Source organism: Borostomias antarcticus (assembly GCF_949987555.1).
Source record: "Borostomias antarcticus genome assembly, chromosome: 26".
In the NCBI taxonomy this organism is placed as follows: domain Eukaryota; kingdom Metazoa; phylum Chordata; class Actinopteri; order Stomiiformes; family Stomiidae; genus Borostomias; species Borostomias antarcticus.
Window position 1 is genome coordinate 10689169 of NC_140259.1, and position 19930 is coordinate 10709098.

Genomic DNA, 19930 nt, shown 5'->3' on the forward strand with positions numbered 1-19930 from the left:
ATTACATCAAACATGATGAAAATGGACTTGCACACGTGCTATACACAATGTAAGCTTGAAAGTAATTAAAGTACATGATTTTTTTTTGACAAATATCAATATATATCAATGCCACTTAAAGCCATATATGTCATTCCAGTGATCTAGAGCCTATAAATATACAACTGTATCCCTGGTGGCTAAAGGAGCTTCATACACATTTGAGTAAAGATATCCATTTCAAATTTATCATCACAGAATCTTAGCATGATGATTCGAGAGTTAAAAAAAAAAAAAAAAAAAAGGAAAATAAAAATTATATTTTTTGTTTAGGTGTTCCATCTCCTCCACATAATAAACACCGTTATATAAAAAGAAACATATTTACAGAAAAAATAAAACAAATAGGGAAATGCTGCACTTCATTTGGAAAGTTGGCTGTTAAACGAATAGTTCTGTGAAATTCTTCAATTATTCCCTCAACACAGGTGGTTGGTGGTTATGAATCACTGATCCTCCCTCAAGGCCATGTTATTCAGCACACTAAATAATGAAAGGTGCCCTCTGGGGCACGATAACGACAAGGTATTGGATTGTATCTACTGTCTGTTTCATAAAGACGTTTTCACCCTGCTCACTTCTTTATGAAACTTACAGTTGCTCTGGGGCTTCATGTATGATAAAAACACTTTTATCTTTGTGATTCAGTCAGCTTCGCATGGCAACTAGGATTAGATAGCTGCTTTAAAACAGAGCTGAGACTGGATCCCTGGCAACTTATTTTCCAGCTCCGTGAAAATGATGAGGGACAGGTTGAAAAATGACAGTTTGTTAATATCTTATGCCCCTTTTAACGCCATGTTTCCCATATTGGCATCTACTGCACTGAGCTATCCAAGGGCTACTATCTCAAAGAAAACCAACAGCCAGATCCGTTCACACCAGTCAGAGAGCAGCATTTCTGTCCCTTTTGAACAGTTCCAGACAGATAGCCTTTTCCTTGTACCCCACAATGCCTCGTAAAGACTTGCCTTAAGACCAGTTATCAAGAATGTGGAACTTGTTTGGTGGCTCAGTTTGACGATTGAAAGAAAGCTCATGGCTCTTGAACTATAAAGGACTTGAATGGGAGAATTTTCAAAACAGCTTCTTAGATTCCGATAACTCGGTATGCTGCTCAGGGGTGGACACATGGAAGCAGGCAGCACCCCCAGCGTATGACAAAAGCTCCCAGGAAAAACTGACAAAGGCACAGGGAGGATTTTATTAACCGCAGGGTCAGAGGAATCGCCTCTCTCAGAACTGCTCTGGCCTTTCTCTCTGAATGCTACACATGCTTCTGTGACGAGCCAGGCAAGACAGGGGGGGGGGGGGTTCTGTCAGTGTTCTAGTCATTTCCATGCACCACGCTGGAAAACCCTCTCACAGCGCCTCTTTGTGACGTTCGGTTCAATCCAGAATAAAGAATTCTTCAATACTCAAAGGCTGAAAAACATACCGACAACACTGGAATGATAAAACCAAGGTGTCCACTTGGGTTCTGCTGCTCTCTTCATCAGGACTAAAACGCTGACTAGGCGATCTAATAGAACACTGAGGAGGAATGGCATTGTGGGTATTGTCTTTTAAAGTCCTTTAGCTTCAGATGACGGTTCTTTATCAAGCAATAGTGTTTGTTAATAACGTAGCTTATGCGCTGCATCTAATATGTACATTAGCAAAGTGAAAAGTGAAGTGTTTTCAGAAGCGAGCCGCTGCAGTGACTCGATGTATCTCATATCTATGGGTTGGCACAGTGACTCAACTGAATCTCACATCACCGAGTCTCACAGGAATATATTGACGTTTGATGAAGAACATTGAGTTACCTCACAGATCAAAATAAAGCCATCAAAATGTAAAGAAGCATAAAATGTGACTCAACTTGTCGGTTTGCCATTTTGTCCTCATTGACTCCCAATAACAGTTTGCACTAAAGTCTGATTGTGGACTATAGGTGAGTGCTCGAGGTCTTCAGGGGTTGTCAATAGTTTGACGTTAGCGAGGCTACAGTTTGTAAAAGCAGAGAACACTATGAGACTAGGCAAGGAATCGTTTTGAAGACGTTGCCATAACTAGCTTAAAGCACATTCTGTGAGGATTTGAAGTCATCGGATAATGAAGAATACAAGACATAGAATGAGTTTGTAATTACTCATGTTTTGATACGTTTTCAGTAGTTTGGTACCGTAACTGACCCCACACAAGGATCGTATCTAGAATTACAATTGTTTCACAAGTGAGGCTTGGTTATGGCATTCAACATATCAATTACATACTTTAAAGGCACATTAAATACAGTACTTGTTCCCCTTATGGACTCTTTTAACAGATGTTGTTTTCGATATAAAAAAAAATAGTGCCTTTGATCCTGTGTTCAAAGCATCAAGTGTTTTAAAAAGCAGGAATATCACAATCCGGTGATTGGAAGAGGACACTGTGACGTCAGCTCCAACGCTGCGATGGTGAAACCAGACAAGTCAGGATCTCAACCTGATCACAACTGTGTGAATATTTAAACACTATTATCTGCAATATGAAATTTGAGTTTTTGAACCACTGGTTAAAAGCTAGCACATACAGTAGATAGGTTGTCATGTTCTGAAGGGGATAACCACTGCAGACGCCATCTTTTTAATAAAGTGTTAAATGAACATGACTTTGGGCAAGAATCTGAACATCACCTACAGTATCTTAAGCAGATCCAGATGTCTTTCAGGGCGGCTCCAGACTGTGGTGAAGAGGAAACTATATCCAACCAGGTCTGGGGACCCTTTCCAGACAGACAGAACAGATCCACTGTCATGGTTTCAATGCTACACAGAAGGATGTTGTGGTGCGTCTTATGAGTCAAGTCTGGATTATTTGGCCATACCTTCTGTAAAATTTGACCTTGGGCAAGCAGTGTGTGGACATTCTGACCATGGCTATGCTTCATTGAATCTCTCTGGCGCAACTGAACTCAAGGAGCAGGACCAAAGTCCCATGTCTGTGTCTTCAGGCAGGCTCAAGATAACACGTTTCAGTACTATCCTACTGAGGACCCGCGATCCACAGATCGATTAGGAGAGGAAAGCAACTAACATGTTACCTGATAGAGTCTCACATAGATCGACATGATCTACAGTATTTCAGACTCAAGCTATGGCAGATTCTTGATATGGAGACTCAGGTTTGTGAGTTGATAATAGTGAGTTGGTCAAGGGGACGTGGTTAGTAATGCCATATCATGTGTATTCAGAAGAATGGACGTTCACAATAATCCCATGACCATGATCTCAACTGCTTAGACAGTCAACCAACACACTCCAGCCGTCACCAAAGGGCCACTTTTACTAGGACTTCAAAACAGCAATACAAAGTTGTCACATAACATGTTTAGGTAAATTGAAAAAAAAATACTGATGAACTAGTGCTGTGTGCGAAGTATGTGTCAGGTTATAGAGCCAAAATATTCTCTGAAACTGTTATTGTCCATAAAAGTATTGATTACAGTATTTGTAAACTGGCCACCTTAAAACACGTTAACTTTGACATGCAGCACATCCATACTCTGCACATCATCAAACACGCAGGTGTGTAAGAACTAGACTACACACTGCCTCTAACAATATGATGAAAAGTAATCCTATTTTTCTCCAAATATACACACATTTTACTCATTTCTATAATACTGGTATTTTTGTTTGCACCCTCTGTGTCAAAAAGTAGATAATTAGATTGCAAACATTTGTATTTTAATCTATTTGTTTGACAAGAATCCACAACAATGATGGCATCTAAATTAATTGACATTATAACATTATAAACTATGCCATACTGTGCCTCATTCAAATAATTTCACATATCCAGATTCACATTATAAATTGTTTTTTCTCTTTACAGTGTTTTCACAAAGGAATGTAATAAATATATTTCTGACCCATTTTGCAATATATTTGAACATTTAAACAAGATAATATGGTGCAGTATTCTCATAATCCATAAAACAAGCTGAAAACATTTCTAGTACAAAACTTAATAAAAATAACAAAACAAAAATAAATCCATCGTTTAAAACAAAGCACCACATAACCGAAGTAAAAGAAAGTACAGTATTTGTGCTTTCACTCTTTCATTTTGATGGCTATTTTTTCTAAGGTTTTGTCGATGTGACCAGACTGTGTGTTCAACGCTTTGCAGACTGTGTGTTAAACGCTTTGCAGACTGTGTGTTAAACGGTTTGCGGACATCTACAGTGAATTCATTGCTGAGGAGACACACAACGGAAATAAAACACTGATGCAATATTTGAATCACATTTCACAATACTGTTGGCCTTCGCCACCTGGGTTATTTCAAACGACCGGTGTGCTCTCAAATATGGAAGCAACATCAACCAACGTTAGTTTTCAAATAATAGCTGAAAACAAATCGTGGTTGATTAGGTTTTGACCTATTTATCCCCAGTAGATTTGACCCATTTAGCCCCAGTAGATGGATTATGCGGTTCATTAGCCGTGGTTTTTGAAGAAGCTAGAGCTTGACATAGCCCTAAATATCCGCGTTCCCTTCTCTGTGGATGGTAAAGGCATCACAGCATCTGTTTTAAAATTATAGATTAAATGGTGAATATTTGATGTGCTTAATGTCACCAACACATACATTTGAGTCCTACTCAGGTGATATTTGGCTTGACCATACACAGGTACAGCACATCCTGGTCTCCGCCATGCACGGCCACGCCATGGCTTCCCATCACCTATGCCTAAAATGTGAACATCATCACACATCAATTTAAACATACTTATCAGATGTACGCTTGAGCTGAGGTAGAGCTCAAACCAGATTGGGCTCACATGGCAGGACGCATCCAAAGTAGCCAGACGCTATGCCCACTTCTTCCTTCAGACGCTATGCCCACTTCTTCCTCAGACGCTATGCCCACTTCTTCCTTCAGACACTGTGCCCACTTCTTCATTCAGACTTCTACATTTGTTGAACAACCTGAATCCAGACGCTGCCTTTAATATACTGGCTATCCCCTGCTCCGTTATCAAGGGTTTATAGAACAAATCCAGCCTATAGTTCTCAATAAACTCTTTCTGCACTCCCAGAAAACTCCCAGCACACTAAGATAAACTCCCACAGATCCACTCCACTCTTAATGTGTCTTTGTGAGTTTGCTCATTTCCCCCATGGCTCCTCAATCCTGCAGTGAATCTGTTCTGATCAACTTCATCTGCAATGAAGCACGGTGTGGAGAGAGGAATACTTCTAATATAAACAATGTAAACAGAGGGTTGTTACTTTCTTCTCTCAATCCTGTACAGTGTTGAGAATGGGAGCTTTGTATTCTAAAACAATGCTAGTGGTAAATGCTGTGGTAATCACACCAGAAAACCCCACCCCACATCGGAAGAAACAACCAAAATAACAAAAAAAGAACCAAAATAACAAAACTCCAAGTTGAAGTATAAACATCGGTACTTGCTACTGTGTTGACTGTTCAAAGACAACAGGCAGGGAAATGAAACCTTTTCTGTTTTCCAGATAATTATTATGAGAACATACATACAGTACAGAGAAAATCACCCTTATGGCTCTATCATACTTTTCTTTTTCTTGAATTGAGTTTAAATGTACTGTATGTTGTTTTTTACAACCTTTGTACTGGCTACACGATTGGTGGAAAGGATGTATTGAGGGAAAATGGCGTCTTTTTTAGCCATTTACAAAAACAGAGATGACAGTGTCAATTTGTACCCCACCATCTCCTGGTGAAAGCATACTGTCATAGATGATTTTGTAGCCTGGGGGGCCTTTGATGGGGGGGGGCTTTGATAGGGGGGGGGGCTTTGATAGGGGGGGGGGGGCTTTGATAGGGGACAATGGGCACTGATTCACAGAGGACAAAACTTCTTCTTTTTTTTAAGAAAAGACAACAAAAAATATCAACAACTAAAAACCCAACAGAACTGATTCGTAAGTATTTACATGATGATAGATTACACCAAGAGAAAACAAAGAAAAATAAAACTCCCCAAATAAGTAGCCTAACGTTGATTATATCCCACACTGCTTTAAACAAACTGTACTAGATTGGATCCAGCCGCCAGCAATGTCAGGATTCATAAATGCTCTCGGGTCTTTTTACAGTCATAGTGAGCGGCCGCCGTCCGCTAGTACACGCTAATGAAGGAGGAGAGGGCGAGGACCAGGTACCGGCAGGCCAGCAGGACTTGGGCGCCTCCCGTGCTCCCGTACGGGGCCGTGTTGGGGGCTGTGGAGAGGAAACAAGAGACACGCCGGTTAGAATTATTACACCTTCACAAACCTCGGCTCAAAAACCCGCAATCGGTCGATTTGTTGATTTCCCGAATGAGAGCCGTAACTATGGTTACTCAAGCTCTTGTGATTGTTGTAGACGACGGGGGGGTGGGGGTCGGGGGGGGGGGGGGTCATCGGCAACACTCGTGAGACCTTGAATAACATCCCCACCACCAAAACAGTCATTTTACAAATTGCATTGTTAAATGGTTGGACTCTATCGTTGTGTGGTCTCGGGCCTGTTCTAGCGCTCTGACGTCAGAAGGCGAGGGAACGCGGTGTGTAGGAGGGAACGTCTGATGTTCTAGCGCTCTGACGTCAGAACGCAAGGGAACGCGGTGTGTAGGAGGGGAACGTCTGATGTTCTAGCGCTCTGACGTCAGAAGGCGAGGGAACGCCGTGTGTAGGAGGGGAACGTCTGAGGTTCTAGCGCTCTGACGTCAGAAGGGAACGCGGTGTGTAGGAGGGGAACGTCTGAGGTTCTAGCGCTGTGATGTCAGAAGGCGAGGGAACGCGGTGGATAGGAGGGGAACGTCTGATGTTCTAGCGCTCTGACGTCAGATGGCGAGGGAACGCGGTGTGTAGGAGGGGAACGTCTGATGTTCTAGCGCTCTGACGTCAGAGGGCGAGGGAACGCGGTGTGTAGGAGGGGAACGTCTGATGTTCTAGCGCTGTGATGTCAGAAGGCGAGGGAACGCGGTGTGTAGGAGGGGAACGTCTGATGTTCTAGCGCTCTGACGTCAGAGGGCGAGGGAACGCGGTGTGTAGGAGGGAACGTCTGATGTTCTAGCGCTCTGACGTCAGAGGGCGAGGGAACGCGGTGTGTAGGAGGGGAACGTCTGATGTTCTAGCGCTCTGACGTCAGAAGGCGAGGGAACGCCGTGTGTAGGAGGGGAACGTCTGATGTTCTAGCGCTGTGACGTCAGAAGGGAACGCGGTGTGTAGGAGGGAACGTCTGATGTTCTAGCGCTGTGACGTCAGAAGGGAACGCGGTGTGTAGGAGGGAACGTCTGATGATACCAGGATGATCTGCATGTGCTGGAGAGATCAGAGGCAGATCTGCTCTCTACTGGTTTCTAACGAAGGACTCGTCTCCCTGGAGAACAGCAGCACAGACCGAGAGACAGAGAGGGCAGGCTTTCAATTGGAGTGGCACACACACACACACACACACACACACACGTGTGCACACACACACACACACACACACGCGTGCACACCCACACACATACACACACGCGTGCACACCCACACACACTCATAAACACGTGCACACACACTCGTACGCTCCCCAGCAGGCGTAGATATACCAGGGGAAATCATGAGAAGCTCGTAGCAGGGTGCTTCTGTTTACACAGCTAGGCAATTAGTTCACCATGTACTTCTTCTGATCTGCACACACACACACACACACACACACACGCACACACCCCCACACACACACACACGCACACACACACACACACACGCACACACGCACACACACACACACACACACACACACGCACACACTGGTATGACTAGTATCACTCTATTTCTGAAAAGGGCACACGGACACACTGATCCTTAGTCACCGTGTACCAAGATGACCACAGACACAGTAGGACGCAGTCCTAAACACTTATGTCCACTTAGTGGATCATTAAAACGTTGAGTTGTTGTCAGTTTGTTTTGTGGCTGAATTCAATAGGGTACTTATTGAATGTCTTATTAGTGGAACGTGGTGGGTTGCTATTTGAAAGCAGTACACTTCCAGTTCTGTTCAGTTCATATAATATCTGGGTTGGGATCATTTCTGTGGTGAATTATCATTTCCTCACGAATGCTAGTGTGAAACGCTGTGTGCCACTTATCACCAACATTGCACTCCTCCATTTCAACCCAATATTTTCGTTAAATTATGTGTGAGAACCATCATGGCTGTTTACCTATCATCCTGGAAATTCTCCTCTCCCACAAATGGACAGAAAAAGGGACGGGGGGATGAATGAATGGAGGAGAGAAAATGGGTGCAAATTGTGATGGTGTGTGCAAGAAAACAGGGCCAGTCTGCGTGTGAACCGTGGTCTCTCTCTCGTTCTCTCTCTCTCTCTCTCTCATTCTCTCCCTCCTATCTCTCTCCCTCTCTCTCCTACTCCGCCCGTACCGGAGGATAATCACACAGTTTTTTTTACCCGGGCTGCGAGAGAGCCCAAAGACGGTAACCATGGCAACAGCTCCCGGGCCCCGCTGTCCGCGGCCGGCCCCTCAGTACGATGAGCGTTGAGAGCCGCTAGCCTCGCGAAGGGAAAAAAAACAAACAATTTACGGCCAATAAGCAGATCGGCTCTCCGTTTCTCCGCCGTACCGTTCCGTATACGGCGTGTTTTCACGGCACGGGCGCTGAGGCACGACTACCGACATCACAATCTCCTTTAAGATTATTCTTTTGTCATTTACAGTTTAGCGAGGGAGCTGTATAATCACGAATACTGATTGTGGTTTACAGTAAAGGGTGCTAGCAACAGAACCGATCTCCAGTACAAGTAATTAAAAGAGGAGGGAGAGGGTATATTACCGGCGCCTGCCTCTTTTCACTACTTCATTTTGGGCGTGTTTAATATCCCCCTGCGCCCTCTCTGAGGTTTTGATAGCGTGGGGGGGACGTTCCCATCTTAATGAACTCCCCAACCAGGAACGGCCTGGAACACCGACTCCCTGACTCTCTAACATGAAGGGAATATAATCCCCTTCCCTTAAAGATAGAGGGAGGGAGAGAGAGAGAAGGAGAGAGAGAGAGAGAGAGAGAGAGAGAAGGGGGCTGCCTTCCCTCTGCCAAGGTTCTGGGAGGTCGGCGCTGGCGATGGCGTTTGTTTTGAGGGAGAAATGTGCCGGTTCTCCAACGTGGACAGTATCTACAAAATCCTAGTCCAATGCAACGGCGTGCCAGATACTTAACTTGATGTAAGTTTGATGTCACTTTTTAAAAAGACTTAAAAAAAAAAATCTTCGAAGTGTGGTTGTATCCAGAGCCAAAGCTGTATAGGATGTCTTCTGGCTGGTGATTCATGCCTGGAGCGCCGTGGCCAAGGCTGTCACGGCCAATCTGTGGCCAACAACAACAGCACAAGCAGTATATCCCCCTGAGGGCCTGGCTTCTGAGATGGGATCCTCTCCTCATGTCCTTGACTATCAATCAGTGGCCTTTGGTCTCTGTGAACACGCCTCCCCCCCCTCCCTCCCTCCCTCCCTCCCTCCCTCCCTCCCTCCCTCCCTCCCTCCCTCCCTCCCTCCCCTCCCTCCCTCCTCCCCTCCCTCCCTCCCTCCCTGGAGAAATCCCAGGTGAGACACATGTGAGCTACTGTGGCTCATTCTGAGCATGGGTTAGTTCCTGGGGTTAGGGTTAGTCCCTGGGGTTAGGGTTAGTCCCTGGGGTTAGGGTTAGGGTTAGTTCCTGGGGTTAGGGTTAGTCCCTAGGGTTAGGGTTAGTCCCTGGGGTTAGGGTTAGGGTTAGTCCCTGGGGTTAGGGTTAGTCCCTGGGGTTAGGGTTAGGGTTAGTCCCTGGCGTTAGGGTTAGGGTTAGTCCCTGGGGTTAGGGTTAGTCCCTGGGGTCAGGGTTAGGGTTAGTCCCTAGGGTTAGGGTTAGTCCCTGGGGTCAGGGTTAGGGTTAGTCCCTGGGGTCAGGGTTAGGGTTAGTCCCTGGGGTTAGGGTTAGTCCCTGGGGTTAGGGTTAGTCCCTAGGGTTAGGGTTAGTCCCTGGGGTCAGGGTTAGGGTTAGTTCCTGGGGTTAGGGTTAGTCCCTAGGGTTAGGGTTAGTCCCTGGGGTCAGGGTTAGGGTTAGTCCCTGGGGTTAGGGTTAGGGTTAGTTCCTGGGGTTAGGGTTAGTCCCTAGGGTTAGGGTTAGTCCCTGGGGTCAGGGTTAGGGTTAGTTCCTGGGGTTAGGGTTAGTCCCTAGGGTTAGGGCTAGGGTTAGTCCCTGGGGTTAGGGTTAGTCCCTGGGGTTAGGGTTAGTCCCTGGGTTGGAGTCAGAAGGCCTTGCTTGGGGGATGTCACTCACTCTCACAGTGTGTACTGTGCTTGTATACTATTACTATACTACACTCCTCCAACAGCAGCATCAACACCGTCCATCTAACTCACACACAGTATCTCTCCGCGTACAAATGTCTCAGTTCTCCATCGTCTCTTCATCCTTCCTTCCACACCTGCAAGTGAACTGGACCCAGAGACCGTTCATGAGCACGGATGGTGTTTCAGACCTGATGGTCTTTCATCAACGTTTATGAGACAATCTACAACACATTCCCCGGCACCTCGGAGCTTGTTTGCGCCCCATCGTTTACATTAGGGCCATAATGAAAAGGCGCGATTAAGATGCCCTTCAGAGATAATATTCTCACCCCTGCGTCCCTGTATCAACGCCGGGCAGAGTGCTACGGAGACGCAGGCACTAATAGGTCTGTCCAGTGTGGGCGTCAGGCCGAGGAGAGTCCCGGGCATCAATGGCGGCGGGGTCTGGCCTTGATTTCAACTTAATCATCGTCCCTGCGGGGTTTCCTGGGGACATTAGAGGACCTTAACGTGCGACGGGCACAGAGGGGACGTCTGACAGAAGAGGACGTCCATCGGGGACGGCTTCAAGATACTATCCTCTTTCATTATTGATGCCCTCTCTTTCTCACCCTTTGAATCTGTCCTTTCTGCCTTGATTGCTGCTTTTGATACACTGAGGTCTCTCCTGGGACATCGGCCACAAGATAGTTGCATTTATTGAATGTTTGGCATTTGAACAACAATAGGCGCTTTAAGAGCAGAAAGACCATGGTACTTTCCCCCTGAGAACCAGTCCTTAGAAGTCCCTAGCCCCTAGAACTAGCCCTTAGAAGTCCCTAGCCCCTAGAACTAGCCCTTAGAACTCCCTAGGCCCTAGAACTAGCCCTTAGAACTCCCTAGCCCCTAGAACTATCCCTTAGAACTCCCTAGCCTCTAGAACTAGCCCTTAGAACTCCCTAGCCCTTAGAACTATCCCTTAGAACTCCCTAGACCCTAGAACTAGCCCTTAGAACTCCCTAGCCCCTAGAACTATCCCTTAGAACTCCCTAGCCCCTAGAACTAGCCCTTAGAACTCCCTAGCCCCTAGAACTAGCCCTTAGAAGTCCCTAGCCCCTAGAACTAGGCGTTGTAGATGGCGCTCACCCAGCGGGGTAAGCTCCTGTCCTAGAGGGCCAGGCAGAGGACCAGGCAGGGGACCAGGGACTCGCCTGCTACAGACTGATGTATTGCGCTGCAGCTGTGAGAAACAGAAACTCATCCTCGGATTTCTGTCTCTGGGACAAATTAGTTACAACAAGAGATGCAGATGTCTTAGTTAACAAGATTGAACTAGGAAAGCAGTTTCGTGTTTACATTATTTATTCAGTTTAGTTCTAGGCAGTCAAACACATAAGTGTTAGTTGTCATTACGGACTTATGAACCTCAATCAGTCCATGTGATTTTTTTTTTCTCCATCAGATGTCTTAGTTACAACAATATTGAATTAGGAAAGCTTTTTTTTTTTGTGTGGGATTTATTCTGTCTGGAAAATCAATGCAATCGCTAAACACACATTGAATTTGAACATGGTGCTTTTGAAATAAAACTTTGCCAGTGGGCTCCCTACTCAGACAATCAGACATGTTCAGCCCCACTCACAAAGAACCCGCCCTGGAGGACCACCTCGCCAACAAGGGCTTTCTGAGGGGATTGAGCCCGCGGTTCCTGCGCTGTGAACAGCGACCACTTGCATTCTGATTATTTGAATCAATTCCAAGGATATGCTGTTGGTGTTCCGTAAACCAATTGACTATACTTTCTATGCCCCCAAAACCACCTGAAACCTGCATTAGAATCGTTAGAATCTCCTCTGACGTTGGCTTCACATCATCTTAAAAGGGAAGTAAACGCACGCCGCCCTGTTTGCAAGTAAACAAAGAGAGGCCGGCCGGGTTGCCACCTGGATTAATCGCAGTAGAGGCAAAAGGTTTTCGGTGGCAACGTCTCCAAAACATAATTACTCTCTGACTTGAGTGCTTTCACTAAATCCGTTCAATGTTTAGGGCTTAATGAAATGCACTGAGACACGAATGAATGGCGTCAGCACCAAAGTTAATGTTTGATGCAACGAATACAGTCCCGTTCCTAGGCCTGTCTCTCTCTCTCTCTCTCTCTCTCCTTCTCTCTCTCTCTCTCTCTCTCTCTCTCTCCTTCTCTCTCTCTCTCCCTCTCTCTCTCTACGAGTACAGTCCCGTTCCTAGGCCTGTCTCTCTCTCTCTCTCTCTCTCCTTCTCTCTCTCTCTCTCTCTCTCTCTCTCTCTCCTTCTCTCTCTCTCTCCCTCTCTCTCTCTACGAGTACAGTCCCGTTCCTAGGCCTGTCTCTCTCTCTCTCCCTGTCTCTCTCCCTCTCTTTCTCTCTCTCTCCCTCTCTCTCCATCTGTTATAATCTCTCTCTCTCTCCCCCTCTCTCTCTCTCTCCCTCTCTCTTTCTCTCTCTCTCTCCATCTGTTATAATCTCCCCCCCCCTCTCTCTCTCTCTCTCTCCCTCTCTCTTTCTCTCTCTCTCTCCATCTGTTATAATCTCCCCCCCCCTCTCTCTCTCTCTCTCTCTCTCTCTCTGTTATAATCTCTCTCTCTCTCTCTCTCTCCCTCTCTCTCTCCATCTGTTATAATCTCTCTCTCTCTCTCTCTCTCTCTCTCTCTCTCTCTCTCTCTCTCCTCTCCCCATCTGTTATAATCTCTCTCTCTGCATCTCTTCCTAATGTTTATCAAGGCCTTTTTTCTCTCTTACTGGCATGCTTCGCTGAGTCAGGGATCACTTATCCGTCGAGCCCACATGATGACAGCTCCAACCGCTTCTGAAGGATTCCTTATGGGAGATCAACAGCACAGAGATGAGCTATCAACAGGCCCGGATAGTATCGGGCCTCCAGCCAAGAGGGATCTGTCTGTCTCTCTTCCTGTTCGTTTACTCATCTCTCCACACCTCCATTCCTCCATAGGAACCAGGATTAGGATAAGGTAGTCTTCTATCACTTTCATTATAATAAGAGGAAAGGGTAAGAAAATAAATATACAAGTATATTTATTTATGCAATGGCTTTTAGATATCTGTACAGTACAGTATTGAGGCAGACTGCCCAGTAGCCTGATTATCTTGGTTCAGTTATATTATATAATATATATACAGTATATATATATATTATATATATATATATATATATATATTATTTTAGGGTTGTTTGAACCTGGTTAGAATGTGCTTCTGTAGCCAGCATCTCTTCACAAGGGCAAACGCTGGATTCAACTGGATTGCCACTTGCACAGCAAATCCATACATTTGTTCATATTTACCTTCACTCTGCTGTTAATTGATTTCTGCCCAATCAATTCTGCAGTTTACAGAAACCGTTGGACCAAGAGGGTTTGAATCGACCTCCTAATGATTAGCGTACGCTGTGGATTAATCCCAGTAGCGGTAGGAGCTCGCTGTGCAGCTGAACGGACAACAGCAGCCAGTCGGTGTACAGTAAGTGTTCACCATACGTTTACATTCATTATGACTGTACTATTGCGGTCGGTGCTGTGGATGTTACCCCCCTAGGCTGTTAGTGTCGCATATGAAATGTTCCCCTTATTACATGAAGACAAAACCTGTAGGCCTTGAACGCAGCCCGTTTCATCCTGGCCGCCCCAGGGACCGTGATAAAGGGTGTCCTAAAGTGAGCCCTGTTCACCATCGTTGCTTTATTATGCGGCGCTGGGAGGTAGTGGGGAGGATGTCTCGTGGAATATTAAAAATCAATTCACCGAGTGTTTGACTTGAATTTCCATTGCCTGTTGAGGGATCTGTTCATGACACAATGGCCAATAGCACAAATAGCTGAATAAAATTGGAAATTGACTTTTATATACGCTATTTCTGATAGATCACGATGCCTGCTATTATCCCAGCTCTGAAAACACGGTTGCACTGGAGGGAGCGTCTCCATGCACACGTCTGTGAGTCTGCAGTAAGAATGAAACTCCAATTAAAGTCGCACAGAAACGGACGTTTGAGATCATCTAACTTCCGAAGTTTGACGTATTTCTGACGCAAACAAGCTATTAGGGTGGGACATAATGTTTAGAGGAATTTGATTGGAACATTGACAAGTGGACGGGTTTTAAGAACTTTAGACAGATTCGATAGAAGGATAGCGTTGATTGACGGGTGGATGTCGTGAGATTATTGGCCTAAAATCTAAGGTACCCGTTGTCGTAATTGCACGTGACCTACCGTTTTCCAGGAAGTAAGAAATTATATACTTTGATATAAGATTACAACAAATGTAGAATTTTGTAAATTTTTTGACATACATCGTTGAATAGGTGAACACTATGACCAAGTATGTGAACCAAAATGGGACAGAATGCTTTTTTCATTTCAGTGCGACTTTAAAGGATCAGTACACTGAATTTCATGTTTAGCCCTATTCCTGGCAGAGACAGACTGGGACTAGGACTGAGCGCTAGCTCCACTGAGACTGAGACTGAGACAGACTGAGCGCTAGCTCCACTGAGACTGAGACAGACTGAGACAGACTGAGACAGACTGAGACAGACTGAGACAGACTGAGACAGACTGAGCGCTAGCTACACTGAGACTGAGACAGACTGAGCGCTAGCTCCACTGAGACAGACTGAGCGCTAGCTCCACTGAGACTGAGACAGACTGAGCGCTAGCTCCACTGAGACAGACTGAGCGCTAGCTCCACTGAGACTGAGACAGACTGAGCGCTAGCTCCACTGAGACTGAGACAGACTGAGACAGACTGAGACAGACTGAGAGCTAGCTCCACTGAGACAGACTGAGCGCTAGCTCCACTGAGACAGACTGAGCGCTAGCTCCACTGAGACAGACTGAGACAGACTGAGACAGACTGAGACAGACTGAGCGCTAGCTCCACTGAGACTGAGACTGAGACAGACTGAGCGCTAGCTACACTGAGACTGAGACAGACTGAGCGCTAGCTCCACTGAGACTGAGACAGACTGAGACTGAGACAGACTGAGCGCTAGCTCCACTGAGACTGAGACAGACTGAGACTGAGACAGACTGAGCGCTAGCTCCACTGAGACTGAGACAGACTGAGACTGAGACAGACTGAGCGCTAGCTCCACTGAGACTGAGACAGACTGAGACTGAGACAGAGACAGACTGAGCGCTAGCTCCACTGAGACAGGGCCTGACGTGGACACAGTTATAAAACCTGTTGCTGGCTACGAGAAACCAGGTCCAAGTCTTCCCCATGTGCACATTCAGCAGCTCACAGCGCTATGCTAGGTTGACTCAGCACTCTCATGTCTGCATGTGATTATGGTTGAGAATGTAAATGCTGATCATTTTAATTACAGTATGCCCTCTTCATTATCGGAACAATTACCGAGGCATGCATGTGAATAGGATTAATGCCTATTCATATCACACCACCTACTGTATGACTATATACCCACATGCTAATAATCAAAGTTTCACATGTAATCTTGAATATGTCATAGTAGTTAATAAAAGAGAGAAATCCAATTAGTGAGTTCCTCTATCAAAGTGAATGTTCTCTTTTCCACACAATGTTCTTTCAATCCCTCACAAACTCAGGGAGAGACAGACAGAGCCACGAATGACCAAGATCTCCTGTGTGGGAAAAGAATTATCTTAAAATGAATAAAACTTTATAACCTTATAGAATCAAATATGTTCCAAATTGAGTTACCTATAAGCCAGCCATCTCCAAAGTCGCCATCTTGCAACTTTGAGAAGAGAGCACATCACAACGAACAGACGAGTACCTGCCCTTCAACGGTATTAAACAGCGAACGCATCATTGAAAGTGCTTACAGGGTTGATAAGTCACTGAGCGTGTGCTACAATTATGTATTTGCATTTTTACCTCCCATATTTTGCACGCAAGAGTAGGCACAATCCTTATTACATATTAATTTCGGCCAAAAGTACTAATTCGATAGTGTGCAAATTTGCGCACTCGAGGGACGCAATCCTCCATGAACACCGTTGATAGATCACCTGGCTTAAGGTGAGGAAACAGACGACTATCGACTCGACCGCGCTCTCTACCAGCGTGATTCATGACAACTGTCTGGTCTCAGTCAGAGAGCATTTAGATACTTGTAGACTTTAATTAAATTATTATTCACTTTGAAAAACGGAATTAGTCACTAAGTCTGTCTCCTAATGACTCAGAACGGGTGATGAATCAATCTGCTCTGATATTCTGTGTCCCATTACAGTTATTTAGGACACACACACGCCCGATGTTAGACTTCTCGAGCCAAAATCCATCCCAAATGCCAAAGCACTTGTTTCTGTTAATTGCATCCATATGATGGGCGAGCAAGGGTAAAACAACAACCCCTATTCTAATACCTGCTTTTTATTTACTATGACAGTTTGATATCAGCTAGGCAAGAGAAAGAGAGAGAGAGAGAGAGAGAGAGAGAGAGAGAGAGAGAGAGAGAGAGAGAAAGAGAGAGAGAAAGAGTGAGAGAGAGAAAGAGAGAGGGAGAGAGAGAAAGAGAGAGAGAAAGAGAAAGAGTGAGAGAGATAAAGAGAGAGAGGGAGAGAAAGAGAGAGAGAGAGAGAGAGAGAGAGAAAGAGAGAGAGAGAGAGAGAGAGAGAGAGAGAGAGAGAGAGAGAGTGAGAGAAAGAGAGAGAGAAAGAGAGAGTGCTGCAATTCATCTCCAAACCCACATCAATCACCCAAATGTCAACAAACAAAGCAAAGGACACACTATCAAAATCTAATCTCATGGCAGACATGTACAAACGACAGAAATAAACAACCTGGGATATTTCCGCTCTGCCAGGACTGGCACCCGCCAACCTGCCGTACCAACACACGGGCCCAGTTCCAATATTAATAATCCTCCATTTCACATTGGGACGTGGCGCGGCCAGGGCCTTCTTGAGCTCCTGTCCCCTCATGCTGGACGGAATTAGAGGAACCGTCCGGCAAAATGGACTAATCCTCTCTCTTCTCCACTCGAATCTGCTCAGACCAAAGTGTGGATTCCTGTGCTAATGAACTATGTCAACACCGACAGGAGCAGCATGACACGCTGGCAGTCAGCTGGGCGATGGTTCAACTAAGGGAATTCATGGAGGGGTTGTAATAAAAAGGTGCTGGAGAGCTTGTATTGCCTGGGCTACGGTTCTGCCTGGGGTACGGTTCTGCCTGGGCTACGGTTCTGCCTGGGGTACGGTTCTGGCTGGGGTACGGTTCTGTCTGGGCTACGGTCCTGCCTGGGGTACGGTTCTGCCTGGGGTACGGTTCTGCCTGGGGTACGGTTCTGCCTGGGGTACGGTTCTGGCTGGGGTACGGTTCTGCCTGGGCTACGGTTCTGCCTGGGCTACGGTTCTGCACATCTCTAGCCAAAAGGCACCGCTCAGCACGATCACTGACCCCCCTTCATCATGATCAGGCACAGGGGAGCAGAGAGAGAGAGAGAGAGAGAGCTGGGGGTCCTACCAGGCGAGGGGAGCAGAGAGAGAGAGAGCGCTGGGGGTCCTACCAGGCGAGGGGAGCAGAGAGAGAGAGAGCGCTGGGGGTCCTACCAGGTGAGGGGAGCAGAGAGAGAGAGAGCTGGGGGTCCTACCAGGCGTTGGCAGGCCGTTAAAGGGTTAATGATCTGTGGCCCTCCGGGGGCCACTCCTCTAAGCTCTCTCATGTGAATTCGGCTATTACACAGGAGCAACCAAGTGGGACTTGGAAAAGGGAAACGGTTGTGCATTGAGAAGTAATTCTGGGCATGGTGTGTGTGTGTGTGTGTGTGTGTGTGTGTGTGTGTGTGTGTGTGTGTGTGTGTGTGTGTGGTCTTCATGAGCAGTCTATCATTCACAGGAGGAAATCCTCCTCTACTTGAAGCGAGTGGCTAACAGCGAGCGGTGAGCTGGCGGCGTGGAGGAGCCCGTTTAATGTGGACATTCTGAGGCCATCAAACAGAGAGACCTACAGTACCTCCAGACAAGGGGAGACCAAACAGAGAGACCTACCTCCAGACAAGGGGAGACCAAACAGAGAGACCTACCTCCAGACAAGGGGAGACCAAACAGAGAGACCTACCTCCAGACAAGGGGAGACCAAACAGAGAGACCTACCTCCAGACAAACAGAGAGACCTACCTCCAGACAAGGGGAGACCAAACAGAGAGACCTACCTCCAGACAAGGGGAGACCAAACAGAGAGACCTACCTCCAGACAAGGGGAGACAAAACAGAGAGACCTACCTCCAGACAAGGGGAGACCAAACAGAGAGACCTACCTCCAGACAAGGGGAGACCAAACAGAGAGACCTACCTCCAGACAAGGGGAGACCAGACAGAGAGACCTACCTCCAGACAAGGAGAGACCAAACAGAGAGACCTACCTCCAGACAAGGGGAGACCAAACAGAGAGACCTACCTCCAGACAAACAGAGAGACCTACCTCCAGACAAGCGGAGCCCAAAGCGACTGACCTTGTTTGCAGGCGCCCATGCTGACGCGTGCACTCAGAGAGAGAGAACGGCATTTCTGAAAACCTGAACCACATGTTCTGACCACATTTAAACGTTACATTTTTCAAGGTTTTCTTTGTCAACAAAAAAAGGTAAAGTACAATAAAAGGCGGAGAGGAAACGGGTCCTCATTGGTGTGGAGGGGCCTCTCATCTGGGCTTTCGGCTGAGCCTGAATCAAAAGCTTTTTGTTTGCCTGGTGACAGAGTGAGAGGCATGTGCTTGAATGTATGTGTGTGTGTGTGTGTGCATGTGTGTGCGTGTGTGGGTGTGTGTGTGTGTGTGTGTGTGCGTATGTGTGTGGGTGTGTGTATGTGTGTGTGGGTGTGTGTGCATGTGCATGCGTGTGTGTGCATGTGTGTGGGTGTGTGGGTGCATGTGTGTGTGTGTGTGCCTGTGTGTGTGTGTGTGTGCCTGTGTGTGTGTGTTCATGTGTGTGTGTGGGTGCGTGTGTGCGTATGTGTGTGTGGGTGCGTGTGTGCGTATGTGTGCGTGTGTGTGTCCGTGTGTGCGTGTGTGTGCCTGTGTGTGTGTGTGTGTGCGCATGTGCGTATGTGTGTGTGTGTGTGTAATGGGTACTCTGGACTGATGGAGGGGAGGGAAATGGTCCTGGAAAGAGCAGCTCTCTCATCCAGGGCTCTCTGAGATAATTGGGTGCCAGAGTAGGACAGTGTCACATTGTGAGGAGCTGCCAACCTGCCACAAAGAGCAGAGTTCATCCCGCCAGGGTGGACCGGGAACGCCAAAGACATCAAACTTGACAAAAGAGCAGCGGCAGAGATAGAGAGATAGAGAGATAGAGAGATAGAGAGATAGAAGGGTGGAAGGAACTACGAATCAAATGAAGGACGAGACAGAAGCTTCCAGCAGAGTAGGGAACAGACTGCGTCTGCAGGAAAGACACGCATGGACTCAGCCCCAGCCATGTTCACCCTGTGATAGGAAAGACTTCACCAGCGTTTATTCACTGCAGGATACAGGAGCGTGAAGGGAGGTGAGGGCGCTGAGAAGACGCCTACGCTGTGATGCTATAGTCTCA

General features: G+C 46.6%; 1 protein-coding gene across 1 annotated transcript in view; it reads right to left on the reverse strand.

Annotated features, from left to right (window-relative positions):
• Positions 1-6179: 6179 nt before the first annotated feature.
• The window catches only part of negr1 (neuronal growth regulator 1), a gene marked incomplete at both ends in the record, with an annotated part of 123382 nt that continues 109631 nt past the window's right edge, over positions 6180-19930 (reverse strand). The window contains one exon of the mRNA XM_084459054.1: positions 6180-6280. Within this exon, the coding sequence (XP_084315180.1) occupies positions 6180-6280 (101 nt within the window). The remainder of the gene's footprint in view (positions 6281-19930) is intronic.